This window comes from Medicago sativa, chromosome 5 (assembly GCF_051527215.1).
Source record: "Medicago sativa cultivar Bolivia chromosome 5, Bolivia_mono, whole genome shotgun sequence".
Taxonomy (NCBI): domain Eukaryota; kingdom Viridiplantae; phylum Streptophyta; class Magnoliopsida; order Fabales; family Fabaceae; genus Medicago; species Medicago sativa.
The window spans coordinates 13522059-13544841 of record NC_140753.1 but is presented as its reverse complement, the minus strand read 5'-3'; the positions used below and the strand labels follow the sequence as shown (position 1 = coordinate 13544841).

Here is a 22783-nt window from a genome sequence, read left to right as displayed (position 1 = left end):
GCATATATAGACCTCAACTTTTTTTGCTAACATAGTTTTTCATTTAACTACATTTTGCTTACAAAGCAATCACATAGTGCAACCTAAAGTAGATCTGGAAAAAATAAGAAGCTGTCTTCTAATACAACCGAGTGTTAGTGAAACACACCGTTTTAGTAATTGAAAAAAAAAAATAGAATAAAATAAATAACACTAAACTACAATTGATAATAATAATATTTAAATAAATACTAATGTTTAGTAGTAAAGATAAAAGTGAGGTCTAGAAGCTACTAAACAATTCCCTTTGTTTCTTTCATCCTTTCCCTTCGTTCCTCTGTTCATCACACGGCAACATTTCTTTTTGTTTTCATTCTATTCAAACATCAAATTTAAGCTACAATTAACACCCATTAGTAAGATTATAGTCTAAACAAAGCTTGTTCCTAATTCTGCAAGTGCTATTTGGTGGAATTTTGGGGTTAGAGTTTGTGCTTTGGGAAAGAAGAGGAATACCCATGTTGTGAAAGTTGCTCATTGAGACTTCTTGGAGGTATATTTATCAATTTACAACTCAATTAGTACATATTTAGGCATGATTATTGTTAGAAATTAATTTTTGATATTAGAGTAGATGATATGGGGATTTTATGGTTAACTATAGTTAAAGTAGTAGTAAAATGAGTTACTAATTCATGAGAAAATATTATGGATGCTCAGATATGACGCCGGACGCTTCACATACTTCTTCAGGAGTGGCTAGAGAGCAAACGGAGTTGATTCGTCATAGTTGTGAGTTGATGACGATTATCACTTATTTTAATTATTGTTATTGTTGATATTTTGGTTATTTTATAAGTTAAAGTGTTTATAAAAAATGGGGAACACACACTTTAAACATTTTTTCTTGTTGTTGAAATTATGTTTAAGGTCATGAATATTAATATGGTCTCTATTTGAATTTATCTATGATTTATTGAGAAAATAATTTGAAGTCGGGATTTGGTTGCATACACTACGACATATGTTTTGAGATGTTGACAAGAATTGTTTTTGAGAAATATGTTTTCATTTTGAAATTTATTTCGATACTATTCATTATACATTCCATTTGGATTTGGGTTTTGGATTGACATATGATTTATAAAGTAGGGGATTTAAGAATTGAAATTTGATTTCATGTATCTCGGCACTAGTTTTCATACGTTGTAAAGAATGGTTTTGACAATCGTGTTTTTCGAAGATTTTGTTACTAACATGTACTTGATTTGGATTGAATTTGGTTTTACTTATGATTATAAGTAATAGATATTCGATTGAGTTTTGATGGTACACATTTTGTCGACATAAGTTTCAATATGCTGTGAAACATGGTTTTAGTGACATTTTGAGAATTTTGTTTTGAGAAAAACGATTATCATTGCGACGACCTAGGTGCACCTAGTATGTTATTTCAATTAGGTAGTTACTCCATTAGATGGAGCCGCCCCAATGGAAAGGCCGACATTAGGAGGAGAGGGCTATCAATGAGAGGTTAACTCCCTAATTGAAAATGTTTTATACTTTGTTTTGAGTCGAGAGAAAAGAGCTATCCGTTAGATGGAGCCGCCCCTATGGAAAAGGCCACCATTAGGAGGAGAGGGCTATCAACGAGATGGAGCTAGTTCTCGATTCACCCATTTTGATTATTTTCACTAAATTGAATTTACTATACTTTAAAAAACATTTTTGTTTTGAGTCGAGAGAAAAGAGCTATCCGTTAGATGGAGCCGCCCCTATGGAAAGGCCACCATTAGGAGGAGAGGGCTATCAACGAGATGGAGCTAGTTCTCGATTCATCCATTTGATTATTTTCACTAAAGTTGGATTTATGTACTTTCTTTAAAGTTGATTATTTTGGTGAAATCAAATTGAATGTGATTTTATATTTTATTTGAAGTTGATTATTTTGATCATTTTCATTAATGGAGTTTTCTATATTTTCTGTAAAGGCTTTTACTATGATTTTCATCGGTGTATTTATAAAGGCTTGTAACCTATTTTTCACCTCTTTAAAATATGGGATTTTCTTTGATTTTTATTTGATTGGAAATATTTATACATTTGTAAAAATTATCATGCGTCTAATGCGGATCAATAGAATTTTATACAATTACTATTTTTGTAAATTGACATTAGATTTGAGAAAGTAAATAATCGTGCCCTTGTGTGTTTCCCTTCTAGGTGGTGGTGGTGGTTGTTGTCTCTCACTAAGTCTTTGTGACTTACCCCTTCTTCTTACATTTTTTTTCAGATTCAAAGTCAAGGGCGTAGAATGCTTGTAGCAGAGTTAAAGATCTATCAATGTCATTCTTTTGGTAGGTCTCCTCTATGTATAAACTGAATGGTCGATGTATCTGCAGCTATTGGTAGTCTAGAAATGTTTTGTTTTGAGTTGTACAAACATCTAGTTATGTCACTTTGAGATTCTGCTGATAATACAAGTATATAGACAGGATTCATATCTTGGAAAGTATTCAAAATACAGAGAATACTCTGTCGAAATTTCAGTGGATGTCATTTTAAGTAAAAGTAAATTTGAAAATTGTTTAAATCATAGTTTGTCAAGTGTCGTCAATAGGCTTGCCGGACTAGGATGCTCTAGTTCGTGCGCCGGTCACGATATTGAATTTTGGGTCGTGACAAAGTTGGTATCAGAGCCCGGTTGTAGGTCCTAATAGCTGCAGACATAGAACGAAAATAGATTCTTGCAAGTAAATTGTGAACCGCGGCACCTTTTATTTGCAAAAATCTATTAGCATTCTATGGTAGTCTCACTTGTTGTGCAATCCTTGGATTTCTTTTGGTCATTGATTTGTTTCACTCTGTTTGTCATGATTTGTTTCACTTGTTCATCTTGTCCTATATTTGTTAAATTTTCCACCCATCACTTCGATCTTAACTAGAAGGGAAATTAGTTGCTTATGAGTTGACTGTCTAACCCTAAGACACTAGTTAAAGAGGTCGTTGTATAGGTCGTACTTGTGGTCGATTTAAAGTTGATAATGGAGGCCGCGATGTTCACGTCGACGAACGTGACTTGGTTACATTAGTAGCTAATGTTGTAGTCACTAGAGGAAGACGAACTTTGCAATTGTTATTGCAACAACTTGTTGGGATTTTTGTTGGGAAGAAGCTTCTTAATTTATGAAAAATGAATTTTGATGGTCAACAAATAGTTAATTAGTTTGAGCAGCAGGTTACACGTCCATCACCCTTACTTTTTCTAATTCTAGTGGGCGTAAGATCCACCACAATTCATCAATGGTCTAAAGAGTTTATGAAGGGCATTAGAATACTCAAATAGAAGGATGTAGAAATATACTTTATTAAGTTGGCTGGTGTGGTATATGATTGGTTTGATACACTTATACATGGAAAACAAAATAGGAAGACATACGTTGGCATGGGGTGAGTTCCCTAGATTTTTATGGCTCATTGTCTTTTAGAAAGCATTTGAGATGAATTAACTCACGGGTATGAAAGATCGGAACAAACGAAGGATATGTCAATTCAGAGTATTAGAAATCCATTTTATAGAGCTTTAAGGCACGATACTCACTCTATCATAGAATAGATATGTCTCAAGTGGTTCATTATAAAAAATTAAGGGAATGTTTAACTGGATTCGTGGTTAGATCTAATTGTGCTACTTTGCGGAGGTTTAAAGCTCAACACATCAGATTAGGCAACAAAAGCTTAAGGGATTTAGTGAATAGGATTCTCGCAAGAAACGAGTTGAATAATTATTCTTAATGTGGTGATGAAGTTATGTTTGATCATTAGGGACAACAAATATCTATATCGGAGAAGAATGATTGTAGTCGACAACTTTTTAACACAGTGCATTCGCTTTCCCTTAGAGTAATTTTGATTCTATAGTGGTTGATTTGACTGTGGAGATATTTTGTTTCAATTATGGTAAAGTGTAATTTCAATGTCAAGTATGTCATATTAGGAGGGATTGCCCTTTGGCAGCTACGACACAGCTATTATCTAGTCATTCATTAACACCAGTCGCATTAGTATAAATCTATAGGATTTTGAGTGTGATTTGGTTTATCCACCATTATGTCACCCTCATATGATATAACAAGACACTGAGAGTTGAGATACTAGGTAATCGTTTTTCTACTTTTGAGGAAAACCTGGTTGGGTAGCATATAATTTCACCTTAAGTTTAAGAGCTAATATATTATTGGAAATAGGTTCTCAAGAATAATTGCTTTTTATTATGGATATACAAGTGAGTAATGAAGAAGAATAATTATTCAAAAGTGTGTGAGTTCCTAATATCTTTCTGGAAGAAGATTTTTTTTTTTAGATTGTCTCTGATAAGAAAATTAAGTTATCTATGAAGGTGAGAAAAACACAAGAAGAGGGGGGGGGGGGGGGGGGGGGTTTGAATTGTGTTTTGAAAAATTCTTCGTTTCTCCTAAACAACTGAATACACTGATCAGAAGCTAAGTGAGACAGCTTCTGAAGTGATGATCAGAATCTAAATGCAGCGGAAAAAACAGAGAGAGAGCAGAAGAACGACACAAAGCAATTATACTGGTTCCTTCCACAATCCGGAAGTAGTCCAGTCCCCCTTGCACTTCCAAGGAGATTTCACTAAGAGTAATATCTGATTACAATTGCTCAAGCACACAAGCAAGAGACTTCCTTTGCTCAAGCACACAAGCAAGAGACTTCCTTTGCTCAAGCACACAGGCAAGAGACTTCCTAACTAAACAAAATTACACAGAAAATTGTTTAAGGTTGAACACTTGATATACAATCAGAGGTGCTCACAATACAAATCAGATACAGACTCAATGGACTTAAGAATTTCTAAGATATGACTATAAGACAAAGAAATTCTAAGTGAATGCAGAACAATTTCAGCAGAGGTTTGGTACTTGTAAAAATGTTATGAGTCTTTCGTTCAGCGTTCATGCATTACCAAATCTCTAGGTCTTCACTCCTTTATATAGAGGTGTGAAAGAGACGTTGTGAAATTGCCAGCACACCAAAGAGTCGTTGTTGAAGCTTGATCTTTCACCAATGATCTTTTGCCTGATTTGGTTGTTGTCCTATGAAGAACAAATTTGAAATCCATTCCTTATCCAAAGGAACATCTATGCAGGCGTAACCGTATTCTGGAGCTGTTTTCTTGTCTTGTAGCGTGGACACAAAACAGAGTAGTGGAGAACGTGGTTGTACAATTCGTACAAAGTACAATGTCAACGCTTTCGTCCAAATTGCAAGCACAAGCCTTCAAACACCTTTGAAATGACCGTTGCAAAATTCCACTAATCCTTTGTTTGTGTTTTCGAATCCAATAGACAGCTTTTGCATTGATAATTCTTCAATTCTTGAATCTTTTGCAAATCCAGTTGAGATTCAGCTTCTGGTGAAATAGCTTCTGATGAGGCAGCTTCTGATGATGTGACTTCTGCAGCTTCTGATGATGCAGCTTCTGATGATATGACTTCTGGACTTCTTGTCTTCAGGAGCACTATCCTTACTTCAGAAGCGACTTAACTTCAGGAGCGCTTTTTCTCTTCAGTAACAAGTTGCCTTCAGGAGCGTCCAAGCTTCAAATTTTTGTTGTTTCCTTTGCTCTTTATTTGCTCATTCAGAACCAATGATGATGTAACTTTATAATTATGGTCCTGTACACTTGAACAAATATTAGCTAGTCCAATTTACAATTTTTAATACCTTGTTATCATCAAAACTCTTTAAGGTTCATTGTTAAACACATTTTGTTCCAACAATCTCCCCCTTTTTGATGATGACAAACAAAAGTATTTAAAATTGATCAATTGTTGTTAATCTAATTAACAAGTTGACTTTGGGGTTCTGAGGTTTGTAAGCTCAGAGTCTGAGGTTTGTAAGCTCAAACTCCCCCTGAGTCTGATAGTCTTTAAGGTGAGGTTTGTAAGCTCCCCCTAAGTTCTTTCCAGGTTAATTAAATTCATTTTTTGCACAAAAAAAATTATCAGAGCTTTTAAAAAAAATGAATCACTGAAAGAATTAACTTATAGATAAGAAGAATGGTTCAATTAATTTTACTTGAATTTTGATACTTCTTCGTTCGTTCATAGCTTATACCAATAAGGTAAAAAAAATGATAGAAGTTTTTCAAAAATTTCAAATGCCATTAATGGGGCTCAGAGCCTTTAAATACTTGTCACATATACTCCCCCTTTTGTCATTATCAAAAAAAGATAAAAAAACATAAAAGACAAAAAGATTTGAGAAAAACTCAAACAAAAGAGAGTATACAAGAAATTAATTAAATAAAACAGACCAAAATATATGAACATGAATATCCAATTATCAGAAGCAGCTAAGCAGTCAGAAGCAGTAAGCATTCAGAAGCATAAAAATAAAACAAGATGGTTTCAGAAGCAAGGACTAAGAATTTGAAAACAAACAACAAACAAAAATAACACAAAGGTGTGCAACTAAGGGTTGGTTTGTTGTTGTTTCTTCATCTCCTCAATTTCTTCAATTTTCTTTTGCAACAGTTCTTCAAGCTGTTGTTGCCTCTGGAGAAGAGCTTGTTCCCTTTCTCTAGCTTCTTGCAGCTGCTGTGCCATCTGTTTCTTCAGAAGCTTACACAACCTTGCTTCTCTGGTTAAGTAATCCGTTTCTAAGAAGAAAGGCTGGTTTGCCAGGAGCAGTGTAGAACTTCTTACTCTGAGACTCTGATTCAAATGCTCCATTAGCCTTCTGACTGAAGCCTGCTTGACTCTGATGCATTTAGCCTTGATATCTTCAATAAGCTCAGCTGCCCGGTTCTGAAGAGATGCCCAGGAGTCTTCATATGCACTTGTGAGATCAATTGTCCTTCTTTGATCCACCAGATTATGCAATTGACTAAGGATTGTCAGAAGCTCAGAATTAATATATCCAGATTCCAGGATGTTTGTGGGTGGTTGTTCAAGGGTTTCAAGATCACTGATTTCCAAATCTTGAACAGGGTTAGGAACTGGAATGGTAAAGTGTGTTTGTATGTTTGAAGATGAAGGCTGGTCAGAAGCAATGTGTGTGGTAGAGGTTGAGGCTTGAACATTGACTTGAGAGATGTCAACATCCATAGGAGTTGGTTCTGGGGAGTGTTCAATTTCAGTTGGTGGTTGTTGTGGTGAAGTTGATGTTTGAGTGTTGAGTTGGGGGTCAATGGTAGCTATTGGTGATTGTGGGGGTGTTGTGGGTTTATGTGGTTCAGGTGTGTGTTGATGGGGGTTTTCTGAAACAACATTTTCAGAAGCAGCTGCTTCTGGAGTTGTTTCAGAGGCTTTTTCTGAGTTAAACTCAACATTTTCTGGAGGAATCATGTTGAGAGGTTGAATGTTAAGGGGTTGAGGGTTAAGGAGAAAGATAGTATCAATGACTCTTTCTCTCTGCTCAGCCAGTTTAGCCAACTTCTCATTAATTATGTGACCAACTGGTTCATAAGTAGTTGACAGAGAGGGCTTTTTGTTGGTTTTGGTTGATGTTGACTGGCTTTTTAATGGTTTTTGAAAAAGTTGAGCTAAGGGTATATCATCCTCAGAATCATCAGAATCTGATAATGGTGTGGATGCGGAATCTGATGATATATTAATTACCTTCTCTGGTTCAGGATCAGAATCCTCTTTAGCAGACTCACTGGTCATCAGCAACAGTTGCTTGGCTTCTGAAACTACTGACTCTTGTATCTCAACAGCAATTTCCAAGACTTTTTCAGCTGCTGCCTTCTTCCCTTTTAACTCCTTTAATTCCAAATCAGAAACAGCTTGAGCTGTAAAAGTGATATGAGGAAAATCCTTGGTCCTCCTCAAAGCCTGCTTCCTCTTCCTCTTTGGTATAGCTGGTTGTATAGGGGCAATACCAGAACCTAGGACTGCACAAGAGTTGTTGTCTTCAGCTACCTCTTCAATTGATGGTATTGCAGAACCACCAGTCTTAAGCTTGACAGAAGCAGGTCTTGCCTTCTTAGCAGATTCTTCAACCTTCAGATATTCTTCTTTGGTCATTTTCCTCTTAACACTTCTGCTTTTTGCCAGAGGCACAGTACCACCATACATTTCCTCAGGTACCTCATCCAACCTGATGACCTCTTTAGTTGCCACATAATGTTCCTTGATGTACCTCATCTGTACTTCAATAGGATCCTGTTTGCAGATGGGTGGAAAATCCCTCATAAGATCAGTCATGACATGGGATTCACTTAGATCAGTCTTAAGTTTGGAGACCTTGCTGATCAGCTTCATATTCTTGAGAGTTTGAGCATTTATGAATGCTCCAGTTTTTGTATCCAGCATCTGATCTGTGTAGCCTTGAGCTCTGCTTAAACTGTCCAAGACACCTCCTTGATAGAATATCTCTGATAAGAGTCTTCCATAAGGAACCCAGGGCCTTGGTTTATCCTGCAGCTGACTCTGTTTCAGACACTCTACCAAGTACTTGAACATGTATTTGGGCACATTCACCTTTTCCTTCTTGATGAGGTGCTGGAGAAAGACCTTCTGAGCCAAATTTGGTTTCTCATTATCACCACATGGAAACAAATCTTCATTCTGAATCTTCAGAAGCATCTTGGTTTCCATGTTTAATTCAGCATATTTCTTCTCCTTTTCAGAATTGTATATAACCAAGTTAGCTTTTTCTTTCCAAATGCGTTGTTCAGCAGCACTTGAAAGATCAATTCCAGAGTAATAACCAGACGCTTCAACCTTAAGAACAGCTTCTATCTGCCATTGAGTAATTCTTACTGGAATACCGCAAATACTTGATCTTATTTCATCCTCAACAAACGGCGCAAGACCCATTTCTTCTCTTGTTTTCCCTTCTAATTAAGGATACATTAACACCATCTGACTTTCCTCAGCTAGGGATGCTGCTCTGTTGTAAAATTTTGCTCTTACCCAGAAGTGTCTAACCAGAGCTTCATATGTTGGTCCATTCAACATTTTGAAGTAATGCATGAGTCCTTGCTCTTCAAAGTAGCTTCTGATCCAACACTTATGAAAATCCAGAGAATCAAAATCCACTGGATTCTCTATCTGAACTTGTAAATCCCATTCTTCCAGTTTCATGCTTCTTCCTCTGTAGTCATATTCAGGTACCATTCGTGACGTAGATACTGAATCTTCTCGTTGCGAACTTGATGATGCCATTTGATGATTGACGAAGATTTGAAGAAGATGAAGATTTTAGGGTTCTAAGGTTGAGAGAATGCGCTTACTTCGCAAAAGGTTTGAGAGCAAATGTGTTTGTTGTGAGTGAGTAGTGTGTGAATTGTCAAAGGGTTAAAAGTAAAACGATTGCAATTCAAAAGAGACAAACAAACATAACATTAATGACAAAATTGGGGGCGCGTGAAAAATACTTTCAAAGCTATTAAATCATCATTGCCCTTTTAGTTATACACCAACACATACAGGCCACGTAAGAAGTTCACAGAGTAACTACCAAGTTAGTGGGCCAGAAGTTACTTTTTAAAAGGTAACTTCCAACGTTTCCACTAATTCAACTATTCAGAAGCAACAAATCCAGCTTCTGGACTTCAGATGCTGACGTCATCATCAGAAGCGAGTTTTCCTCAGAACCTCAATAAAGAGCTTCTGATGGACTACCGCTTCTGAACTAACTTCAGAACCTAAAACCCTATTCAGGAGCAAGCAAGCATTTAATCAGATACAAAGTGCATGTTCAAATTTTTCTTTATAAAATCAAATCTTTCAACAGTTAAAGGCTTAGTAAATATATCAGCCCATTGATTTTCAGTATCAATGAATTGTATATCTAAAATTCCTTTTTGAACATAATCTCTGATAAAATGGTGTTTGATTTCAATGTGCTTAGCTCTTGAATGCAAAATTGGATTTTTAGACAAACAAATAGCAGCAGTATTATCACAATAAATGGGAATACTGTTAGCAGTTATCTGATAATCTTCCAACTGATGTTTCATCCAAAGTAGTTGTGTACAACAACTTGCAGCTGAAATGTATTCTGCTTCTGCTGTAGACATAGCAATAGTTGGTTGTCTTTTGCTAGCCCATGATATAAGATTATCACCCAGAAATTGACAGTTGCCACTGGTTGACTTTCTTTCAATCCTATCACCAGCATAATCAGCATCACAGAATCCAATTAGCTTATAATCTAAGGATTTCCTATAAAGGAGTCCAAGATTAGTTGTTCCCTTCAAATACCTGAAGATTCTCTTGACAGCAGTCATATGAGATTCTCTAGGATCTGATTGGAATCTTGCACACAAGCATACACTGAATAAAATATCTGGCCTAGATGCAGTGAGGTATAACAAAGAACCAATCATACCTCTATACAGCTTCTGATCTACTTTAGCTCCTTCATCTTCTTTGCTTAAGTTGCACATAGGGTGCATTGGAGTGTTCATCACTTTACAATCTTCAAGTTTGAACTTCTTCAGCAGCTCCTTTGTATACTTTGATTGATGAACATAGACTCCATCTTTGCATTGATTGATTTGAATGCCCAGGAAGAACTTCAGCTCTCCCATCATGCTCATTTCAAATTCATCCTGCATTAACTCAGAAAATTCCTTGCAAAGAGATGCATTAGTAGAACCAAATATTATATCATCAACATATATTTGCACAACAAGAATATCTTTCTCAAGGGTCCTTCTGAAGAGTGTAGTATCAACCTGTCCTCTTTTAAAATCATTTTTGATTAAGAAATTACTTAGTCTATCATACCAAGCTCTGGGAGCTTGTTTCAAGCCATATAGTGATTTCTTCAGTTTAAAAACATGGTCAGGATATTTAATATCCTCAAATCCAGGAGGTTGTTTGACATACACTTCTTCTTCTATGACACCATTTAGAAATGCACTCTTGACATCCATTTGATATAATATTATGCCATGATTAACTGCATAGGAAAGAAGTAACCTGATTGCTTCCAATCTTGCAACTGGAGCAAACGTTTCAGTGTAATCAATGCCTTCTTGTTGACAATACCCTTGTGCAACAAGCCTGGCTTTGTTTCTTGTTACTTCACCTTGCTCATTCAGCTTGTTTTAGAATACCCATTTTGTTCCAATAATGTTCTTGTGCTGAGGTTTGGGTACCAGATCCCACACATCATTTCTTTGAAATTGATTCAACTCTTCTTGCATAGCTAGGATCCATCCATCATCTGAAAGTGCTTCATCAACTATTGTAGGTTCAATCATTGAGATTAGTCCAATCATTGACTCTTCTTGTCTGAAATGTGATCTTGTTCTTCTTGGACTATCTTTGTTTCCAATGATTAGCTCCTCAAGATGTGAAGACTTGTGTTTGAAAGTGTTTCTGGGAGGATCTTCTTGATGTGAGCCATCTTGTGCTTCATCAGAAGCTGTTTCATCTTGCGCTTCTGATGTGGGTTCAGCTTCTGGACTATCTTCAGATTCAGCTATCTGATCAGGTTCTGGAGTAGCTTCAGGAACCTGTATCTCTGCAGAACTTTCACCTTGCTTTGAAGTTTTAACTTCAAGCTCCTTGTCATCAAATTTAACGTGCATAGATTCTTCAACACAAAGTGTTTCTGAATTATACACTCTGTATGCCTTTAACCTTTCAGAGTAACCTAAAAAGATTCCTCTTTGGGCCTTGGCATCAAATTTCTTTAGGTAGAGCTTGTTGTTCAGAATGTAACATGTACATCCAAATTGATGAAAGTAAGAGATATTGGGTTTTCTTCCTTTAAAGAGTTCATATGCTGTTTTCTCCAAAATAGGTCTAATATAGATCCTGTTTTGAACATAGCATGCTGTATTCACTGCTTCTGCCCAAAAATGTTTTGGTAAATTGTTTTCATGAATCATGGTTCTGGCCATTTCTTGTAAAGTTCTATTCTTTCTCTCTACAACCCCATTTTGTTGTGGTGTTCTAGGAGAAGAGAATTCATGGAAAATTCCATGTTTTTCACAAAAAGCTTCAAATGGCTCATTTTCAAATTCTCCACCATGATCACTTCTGATTTTCAAAATTTTTGATTCTTTTTCAGATTGAATTTGAGTGCAGAAGCTACTGAATACATCACACGCAACATCTTTACTCTTTATGAATTTCACCCAAGTCCATCTGCTGTAATCATCAACAATGACTAATCCATATCTACTTCCATATAAGGATGCAGTACTCACTGGTCCAAATAAATCAATATGGAGTAATTCTAAAGGTCTTGAGGTTGAAACAATGTCTTTGGTTTTAAAAGATGATTTCACAATTTTCCCTCTCTGACATGCACCACAGAGTGCATCTGAATGATAGTCAATGTCTGGTAGCCCTTTCACAAGTTGTAACTTACTAAGCTTAGAGATTAACCTCCAGTTAGCATGTCCCAACCTTCTGTGCCACATCCATTTCTTATCATTCACTGACAGTAGGCAAATCACCTTCTGATCAGCCAGTTCAGAAAAATTGATTTTATAGACATTGTCAACTCTCTTTCCCTTGAACACAATGGATTTGTCTTCCTTGTTGATTACTGTACAGTTGGGTTTTTTCAAAAAGCACATCATAACCATTATCACAAAATTGACTAATGCTCAAAAGGTTATGATCAAGACCATCTACCAACCATACATTATTAATTGAGGTAGAGGAATTACCAATAGTTCCTGTACCTATGATCTTGCCTGACTGGTTGCCTCCAAATTTCACATTTCCTCCCTCTTTCATTGTTAGGCTGAGGAACATGGACTTGTCTCCTGTCATGTGCCTTGAGCAACCGCTGTCTAGGTACCATGATCTTTGCTTTGGCACTGCTCTTAGACATACCTGCATCATTGACATTTTTAGTTTTAGGTACCCATTGTTCTATGGTCCTGGAAGGTTAGTACTTAAGGCTTTACTTTTCACTTCTTGTACCTTGTGCTGTGAGTTGGGTTGCTTCTGATTAACCATCACCTTAGGTTTTGGTACTTCAGAAGCAGTAACTGTCTTCTTCTGAAACTTAGACTTCAGAACCCCAGATTTTGGTTTCACCAGACTCTGAGGAATAGGTTCTGATCTTTTGAGGATCCTAACCTTTGAAGTCTTGGAATCAGATTTGACCATAGCCTTTGACTTAGAGTTCTTTGGCTTTGAAATAACCTTAGCCTTAGAACTAGAAGCTTCAGGTTCTGATTGAACAACAGTTTCCAACTCAGCCCCTTCTGGTACAAAGAATGTTTTCAGACCTTCCTTGATGCATTCACAACAAGACTTTAGATTGGTTTTCTCAAGTTTCACCTCTGGAAAACCAATTCCTCTGCCATTGTTCTTGTAAATGCTATAAATCATAGAAGCTACTCTGCTTCTGTCAATGCCAGATATAATGAAATCTTCAAGAGCAATTTCATGATTACTTAAAGGTTTTTCATTACACTTTTCTTGTAGCTTCTGACATAAGAACCTGAGCTGATCTTCATATGTTTTACACTTGAAGTCAAAACCCCTAAGTCCTTGTTCAGAAGCTTTCAGATCCAATAGAGTTGATTTTTGCTGTTGTACCAAATCAGCATATTTTTCTTTTAAATCCTCAATAGTTTCATCATCCTTCATCTTGAATAACTCATACTGATGTACAAGCAGAAGAGCCTTTGCTTCTTTGACCTTCTTGCTCCCTTCATAATTTGAACAGAGAGAAGCAAACATAGCTTTAGCAGTGGATTTGTCACTCATTTTCATGTACTCCGCTTTGGGTATGGCAGTGACAAGAGCTCCTCTGATAATATGATGCTTCTTGTAGAGTTTCCTCAGTTCTGGAGTATGTTTCTTTCTATCCACAGCAGCTCCTTCTTCATCAAGGACTAAATCACCAACACCATCTTCCAGAATATCCCATAATTCTTCATCTAGGCTCATGATGTAACTGTAAAAATTGGTCTTCCACCAAGAGAACTCTTCAGCATCTCCATTGAACTTTGGAACTTTTCCAACACTGGTTTTCTTACTATCACTATAATCATGTGAGACATTTTTATAGCTAGTATCACTAGAACCAGAACCATTAGGAGGAGGAGTAGTCATGTTTTTCTCAGATCTTTGACTGTTGCACGGTTAAGTGTTACACAACAGACCAAGGCTCTGATACCAATTGAAGGTGAGAAAAACACAAGAAGGGGGGGGGGGGTTGAATTGTGTTTTGAAAAATTCTTCGTTTCTCCTAAACAACTGAATACACTGATCAGAAGCTAAGTGAGACAGCTTCTGAAGTGATGATCAGAATCTAAATGCAGCGGAAAAAACAGAGAGAGAGAAGAAGAACGACACAAAGCAATTATACTGGTTCCTTCCACAATCCGGAAGTAGTCCAGTCCCCCTTGCACTTCCAAGGAGATTTCACTAAGAGTAATATCTGATTACAATTGCTCAAGCACACAAGCAAGAGACTTCCTTTGCTCAAGCACACAAGCAAGAGACTTCCTTTGCTCAAGCACACAGGCAAGAGACTTCCTAACTAAACAAAATTACACAGAAAATTGTTTAAGGTTGAACACTTGATATACAATCAGAGGTGCTCACAATACAAATCAGATACAGACTCAATGGACTTAAGAATTTCTAAGATATGACTATAAGACAAAGAAATTCTAAGTGAATGCAGAACAATTTCAGCAGAGGTTTGGTACTTGTAAAAATGTTATGAGTCTTTCGTTCAGCGTTCATGCATTACCAAATCTCTAGGTCTTCACTCCTTTATATAGAGGTGTGAAAGAGACGTTGTGAAATTGCCAGCACACCAAAGAGTCGTTGTTGAAGCTTGATCTTTCACCAATGATCTTTTGCCTGATTTGGTTGTTGTCCTATGAAGAACAAATTTGAAATCCATTCCTTATCCAAAGGAACATCTATGCAGGCGTAACCGTATTCTGGAGCTGTTTTCTTGTCTTGTAGCGTGGACACAAAACAGAGTAGTGGAGAACGTGGTTGTACAATTCGTACAAAGTACAATGTCAACGCTTTCGTCCAAATTGCAAGCACAAGCCTTCAAACACCTTTGAAATGACCGTTGCAAAATTCCACTAATCCTTTGTTTGTGTTTTCGAATCCAATAGACAGCTTTTGCATTGATAATTCTTCAATTCTTGAATCTTTTGCAAATCCAGTTGAGATTCAGCTTCTGGTGAAATAGCTTCTGATGAGGCAGCTTCTGATGATGTGACTTCTGCAGCTTCTGATGATGCAGCTTCTGATGATATGACTTCTGGACTTCTTGTCTTCAGGAGCACTATCCTTACTTCAGAAGCGACTTAACTTCAGGAGCGCTTTTTCTCTTCAGTAACAAGTTGCCTTCAGGAGCGTCCAAGCTTCAAATTTTTGTTGTTTCCTTTGCTCTTTATTTGCTCATTCAGAACCAATGATGATGTAACTTTATAATTATGGTCCTGTACACTTGAACAAATATTAGCTAGTCCAATTTACAATTTTTAATACCTTGTTATCATCAAAACTCTTTAAGGTTCATTGTTAAACACATTTTGTTCCAACAATCTATAGACTTGGTTCCCAACACTCAATGACTTCCATACCTCTTGATCAAATAGTTAGCAAAACTTTAGGTGTTAAGGGAGAAGCTACATGATTTTCTCAATAAGATTTATTCGCTCAAATAATTTTTTTTTCCGTAGGGAGCCCTGATATTGTTTGTAAGGAAGAAAGATAGATACATGTGAATATGTGTAGTTTACAAACAAGTGAATAAAGTGATAGTTAGAAATAAATGTTATTTACCTTGCATTGACGAGTTGTTTGACCGATTGCAAGGACCTCTGAGTTTTTCCTAGATTGACTTGCTGTCTAGGTGCCACCAGTTGAAAATTAAGAGGGATCTTATGCCAATGACAACTCTTTACGCATGCTACGACCATTATGAAATTTTGGTTATTCCTTTTGGGTTTACTTATACTTCAACATCTTTTTATGGATTTGATGAGTTGGGTTTTAAACCATTCTTACATCCATTTGTGATATGGTTCATTGATGAATATGTTTATTCCAATAGTAAAGAAAGAATTGATCCAAGCTCAGTAAGTAATATCTTAGAGTAGGTAAAGGACTTATGTTGATAAGAGGAGTTGCCTTTTAGAGTTCACAGTTGGAGAACATTTATCTTACGAGTATCACTAGTGAAAGGAGTTTTGTAGTGAAGTATATGGCAATACAAGTCCAAGGTGCATTGGAATGTTTAAGATTTTGGAGAGTCGGACATGTAGCTTATCGTTTGGCACTTCCATTGGATAATTCATGTGGTCTTTCAAATAGCTATGTTTCGGAAGTACCTTTATGATTGTTCTCGTGTTATTAATCATGAATATGTGAAGTTAAACGAGAGTTTGTCCTACATCGGTCATTCGACAACTATAATAGATAAGAAAATGAAACCTTTATGTTCAAAGAACACTGTTCTGGAAAAGATTCTGTGGCTAGAACCATCTGGTGAAGAAACCACGTGGGAACCCGAAGATATAATGCGTGCAAAAAGTATTCATACTTATTCGAAAATCAAGGCTAGTAGTTAAAATTCGAGGGCGAATTTTTTTTAAGGGGGGAAGAATGAAACACACCGTTTTAGTAATTGAAAAAAAAAATAGAATAAAATAAATAACACTAAACTACAATTGATAATAATAATATTTAAATAAATACTAATGTTTAGTAGTAAAGATAAAAGTGAGGTCTAGAAGCTACTAAACAATTCCCTTTGTTTCTTTTATCCTTTCCCTTCGTTCCTCTGTTCATCACACGGCAACATTTCTTTTTGTTTTCATTCTATTCAAACATCAAATTTAAGCTACAATTAACACCCATTAGTAAGATTATAGTCTAAACAAAGCTTGTTCCTAATTCTGCAAGTGCTATTTGGTGGAATTTTGGGGTTAGAGTTTGTGCTTTGGGAAAGAAGAGGAATACCCATGTTGTGAAAGTTGCTCATTGAGACTTCTTGGAGGTATATTTATCAATTTACAACTCAATTAGTACATATTTAGGCATGATTATTGTTAGAAATTAATTTTTGATATTAGAGTAGATGATATGGGGATTTTATGGTTAACTATAGTTAAAGTAGTAGTAAAATGAGTTACTAATTCATGAGAAAATATTATGGATGCTCAGATATGACGCCGGACGCTTCACATACTTCTTCAGGAGTGGCTAGAGAGCAAACGGAGTTGATTCGTCATAGTTGTGAGTTGATGACGATTATCACTTATTTTAATTATCGTTATTATTGATATTTTGGTTATTTTATAAGTTAAAGTGTTTATAAAAAATGGGGAACGCACTCTTTAAACATTTTTTCTTGTTGTTGAAATTATGTTTAAGGTCATGAATATTAATATGGTCTCTATTTGAATTTATCTATGATTTATTGAGAAAATAATTTGAAGTCGGGATTTGGTTGCATACACTACGACATATGTTTTGAGATGTTGACAAGAATTGTTTTTGAGAAATATGTTTTCATTTTGAAATTTATTTCGATACTATTCATTATACATTCCATTTGGATTTGGGTTTTGGATTGACCTATGATTTATAAAGTAGGGGATTTAAGAATTGAAATTTGATTTCATGTATCTCGGCACTAGTTTTCATACGTTGTAAAGAATGGTTTTGACAATCGTGTTTTTCGAAGATTTTGTTACTAACATGTACTTGATTTGGATTGAATTTGGTTTTACTTATGATTATAAGTAATAGATATTCGATTGAGTTTTGATGGTACACATTTTGTCGACATAAGTTTCAATATGCTGTGAAACATGGTTTTAGTGACATTTTGAGAATTTTGTTTTGAGAAAAACGATTATCATTGCGACGACCTAGGTGCACCTAGTATGTTATTTCAATTAGGTAGTTACTCCATTAGATGGAGCCGCCCCAATGGAAAGGCCGACATTAGGAGGAGAGGGCTATCAATGAGAGGTTAACTCCCTAATTGAAAATGTTTTATACTTTGTTTTGAGTCGAGAGAAAAGAGCTATCCGTTAGATGGAGCCGCCCCTATGGAAAAGGCCACCATTAGGAGGAGAGGGCTATCAACGAGATGGAGCTAGTTCTCGATTCACCCATTTTGATTATTTTCACTAAATTGAATTTACTATACTTTAAAAAACATTTTTGTTTTGAGTCGAGAGAAAAGAGCTATCCGTTAGATGGAGCCGCCCCTATGGAAAGGCCACCATTAGGAGGAGAGGGCTATCAACGAGATGGAGCTAGTTCTCGATTCATCCATTTGATTATTTTCACTAAAGTTGGATTTATGTACTTTTCTTTAAAGTTGATTATTTTGGTGAAATCAAATTGAATGTGATTTTATATTTTATTTGAAGTTGATTATTTTGATCATTTTCATTAATGGAGTTTTCTATATTTTCTGTAAAGGCTTTTACTATGATTTTCATCGGTGTATTTATAAAGGCTTGTAACCTATTTTTCACCTCTTTAAAATATGGGATTTTCTTTGATTTTTATTTGATTGGAAATATTTATACATTTGTAAAAATTATCATGCGTCTAATGCGGATCAATAGAATTTTATACAATTACTATTTTTGTAAATTGACATTAGATTTGAGAAAGTAAATAATCGTGCCCTTGTGTGTTTCCCTTCTAGGTGGTGGTGGTGGTTGTTGTCTCTCACTAAGTCTTTGTGACTTACCCCTTCTTCTTACATTTTTTTTCAGATTCAAAGTCAAGGGCGTAGAAAGCTTGTAGCAGAGTTAAAGATCTATCAATGTCATTCTTTTGGTAGGTCTCCTCTATGTATAAACTGAATGGTCGATGTATCTGCAGCTATTGGTAGTCTAGAAATGTTTTGTTTTGAGTTGTACAAACATCTAGTTATGTCACTTTGAGATTCTGCTGATAATACAAGTATATAGACAGGATTCATATCTTGGAAAGTATTCAAAATACAGATAATACTCTGTCGAAATTTCAGTGGATGTCATTTTAAGTAAAAGTAAATTTGAAAATTGTTTAAATCATAGTTTGTCAAGTGTCGTCAATAGGCTTGCCGGACTAGGATGCTCTAGTTCGTGCGCCGGTCACGATATTGAATTTTGGGTCGTGACAGTTAGTACAAATTTCTTTTCAAATAAACAAGTACTCCTCAAACTTTACAATTTTAAATAGGATTACCATAACATATATATTTTTTATATACTTAGATTCTCAAACAACTGTTACACTAAAGTGAACGTTTTGATCTGCGTTCATTATCTACGAAATTGCAATGAAAAACCACGATAACAAAGAAGCGTATTGGAGCTTTTGATTTCACGGTAGAAAACACATACGGACACGAGAATTTTGCTTGCAAAAGTTGTTCTAAACAGACACTGGATGTATTGGATTAGGATTCTATGGGATTTTAAAAGACTTTTTAATTATGAAAAAGTCTTGTGGTATTCAATCAAGACTTTTTGCAACTTAAAAAAAGTCTTGTGGTATTCAATTAAGACTCTTTGTCATTTTAAAAAAGTCTTGAGGTATTCAATCAAGACTTTTCATCACTTAAAAAAAGTCTCATGGTATTCAAAATCATTCAAATTTCGAAGGATTGTTTAATAAATTGGATTTTGATGGATTTTGTGGGATTTTGTAGTGTAATTTTAACAAGAAAAAGTCTTTCATGAAAATATGAGATTACTTGGGATTGTTTTTCATTTAAAAGTTACTATCTATTTCTTCTCCCTTCTCTCTCTCTCTCCCCTCCCCCCTCTCTCCTTTCTCTCTTCGTCTCTCTATCTCTCCATTCTCTCTCTCTCTCTCCCTCCCTCCCTCCCTCTCTCCTCTCTTCTCTCTCTCTCTCACCTCTCTTAGAAAAACTCAAACGACTTCTCTAATTTCAAACACAAAATGAGGGCTGACACAATATTTTTTTTTTGAAAGATTTGTAAGGGCTGTCATAATTTTAAATATGTACAATTGAATTTTGTGGGAATAACATTTTTAACAAATAAAAAATGTGTATGGAGAATAATGTGTTAAGAGTGTTTTTTAGTCCCTTAAAATCTTATAAAATCCATAAAATCCTTAAAATTTTAAAATCAATAGTAAAAGAATTTTTTATTGGTTTTATTTTTCTTTATTCAAACGCTAGAATTTATTTGTTCATTATTTTTATCATTCACACTTGTAAGTTTGTTCTTTTTTCCCCTAAAATTCATTGAATCCTTTAAAATTTTAAAATCCCATAAAATCCTTTGAAATCCTTAAAAGTCGGTGTGATAAATCCATTAAAATCTTGAGTGTATAAAGTCTTTTACATAAAAAGTCTTTTAAAATCTCATAGAATCAATACAATCTCACACAGTCTTTTAAAATCTTAAAGACTTTTTTTATTAAAATAGTCTTTTAAAATCCTAATCCAAGCACCTACTATCTCATTTTCAAATCTAATAAAATAAATTACTCAACCTGTGCAACACGCGGGTCTCAATCTAGTTAATTTGTCTATTTGATAATCACTTAGTTACTCAGGTTGAATAAACATTTTACGAATCAAGATTCACTTTCCTCTTTTTTGTCTCTTTAATCTCAGTTTTCTTTCTTCTTTTTTCACCTTTGTTCTCATGTTTCACCTGAATTTTGATCACAAATCACAAGCTTATCCCAACAACATATGATATAAATTAAATAATTGAATCAAGTTATGATCCTAGCGAAAGCAAGGTTAGAATCCTCTTCATTTATGAATATCTCCATTTCTTTTATTTACAATGAGTATCTCCATTTCTGTCATTTACAAAGAAAAAGACATAAAAAGGTTTAAAAAAATTTAAAAAGGAAACATGAATAGCACACAAGCAAGTTCAATTGTCAATAAAAACAATGTACACAGAAAAATTCCACTCGTGCACACACACGTTCAATTGTTATACACTTCTATTGCTCATCACTTTGTTTTCTGATTTGTAATAAATTACATGTCACTTCAATTGTTATACACTTTTCAATAATTTAAGACCTAGAAGTTGGAAGCCAACCTTGTTAAAATAACAGATGCTGTGGCCAGCAGCTCCATCATTATGAGACAATCTACAGCACAAATCTCAGAGAAATATGCAGCACCAATATTTATAATTGAAATGATGAGAGTAATGTGGCAGAAGAGGAGGCAAATTAATTGATGACTAATGAGGTTTTCTGATTGCCAACACTAGAAAGACATGCCAGCTATATTCATCATGCACCTCAAACTCATTTTAATATCATAAGCATCTTGCAGAATAACACATGCAATATCATTCACATATTCATAATGTTGGAAAAACATGTAACAAGCTTATCATATTTAAAGGGAAATCATGCAGGCACCACATGCTCTACACCATCACTAACAAGTGCTTCATATTTTATTAATTTCATTATTATATGAATTTAATAATTATCAACCAATCAGTATGGTTAATACCTCTTATATAAATAGAGAGTCAAGAACTTGGTAACATCACACAAACTTTGAGCTTTGCAATTATCTTAGAAGAGAAAAAGAACAAACTATAATTTAAAGAGTAATATGGCAAGCAACAAATACCATGTTCGCTCAAACAGTTTTCCTTCTCAATCACATCCTAACTCCACAAGAATAGAACAAGAGCTATGCAAGATCAAGACATGGGAAGCCACATCAACATCCACATCTGATTCAATTACCACTGGCCTTTCCTTTCTTGAAGATTTGTATATTTCTTTGGAAGATCTTCTCAATATGCCATCAACACAAAAGGCTATATCTCACCATCAAGGTGAGAAATTTGTGGAAGAATTGTTGGATGGTTCAGTGAAAGTTTTGGATATCTGTGGTATCACAAGGGACACCATGTTACAGATTAAAGAAAATGTTCAATCCCTTCACTCTTCTATTAGAAGGAGAAAGGGAGATTCAACCATTGAAAAAAGTGTAGCTGAATATAAATTCTTCACAAAGAAGATGAAGAAGAATGTCACAAAGTTGATCACATCTTTAAAACCTATGGAAACTAAATTTGGAGCTTCTTCACTTTTGAATCAAGATCAAGAGCTTGTTGCTGTGATTACAGTTCTTAGAGAGGTCATTGCAATGAACTTGTCTATCTTTCAATCTGTTTTGTCTTTCTTGGTTGGATCTTCATCAAAGTCAAAGGCAACAAAATGGTTGAAAGTGACAAAGTTGATGCAAAAGAGGGTTACATGTGAAGAGAACATGGAGAATTTCAATGAATTGCAGTGTGTGGAAGCATCTTTAAGAAGCCTTATAAGTGAAGGTTCTAATGTTGCACATGAAAGATTTGAGGCTTTGGAGAATGCAATTGAAAGTATAGAAAATGGTTTAGAGATAATATTTAGGCGTTTGGTTAAAACTAGAGTCTGTCTTTTGAACATCATGACTCTATCTTAGGGATCTGATGAGGATTGAAATTTTTGCACAGTCAATCTGTATATAAATATTATGTATACAATTCATTAGTAATACAAGCAAATAGAAACAACAAATTTTTGTTCTATATATCTGCTCTTTTTATTTTTTTTACTTTTAGTTTGAAGTTTCAACTTTTCTCTAAGGTGTGAAATTATGAATTATTCTATTTTTTGCCTAAAAACTTCAATTTCTAATTGTTTTGGTGAATAAATAGAATTTGTTAATTAAAGGTGTAACTAAAACTTATTCTAGATCCATTAAAAAAAGAAAAACTTATGTACTAGATGTACTCAAGCACTAAGCAGGAGAATACATTGTAGATCCTGAAATACTTATGTACTAGATGTACTCAAGC

General features: G+C 35.1%; 1 protein-coding gene and 1 long non-coding RNA gene across 2 annotated transcripts; both read left to right on the top strand.

Annotated features, from left to right (window-relative positions):
* Positions 1 to 282: 282 nt before the first annotated feature.
* On the top strand, positions 283 to 18916 carry LOC146920250 (uncharacterized). The gene is made up of 6 exons (XR_015011716.1): positions 283 to 532; positions 700 to 771; positions 2273 to 2336; positions 16872 to 16965; positions 17133 to 17204; positions 18707 to 18916. It is a non-coding gene; the product is annotated as an uncharacterized LOC146920250 (long non-coding RNA).
* A 2573-nt stretch (positions 18917 to 21489) lies between these two features.
* On the top strand, positions 21490 to 22515 carry LOC146920249 (uncharacterized). Its single transcript, XM_085710713.1, has one exon. It carries the CDS (start codon positions 21547 to 21549, stop codon positions 22405 to 22407), a length of 861 nt encoding a protein of 286 aa, XP_085566839.1. The 5' UTR covers positions 21490 to 21546; the 3' UTR covers positions 22408 to 22515.
* The last annotated feature ends 268 nt before the right edge of the window (positions 22516 to 22783 follow it).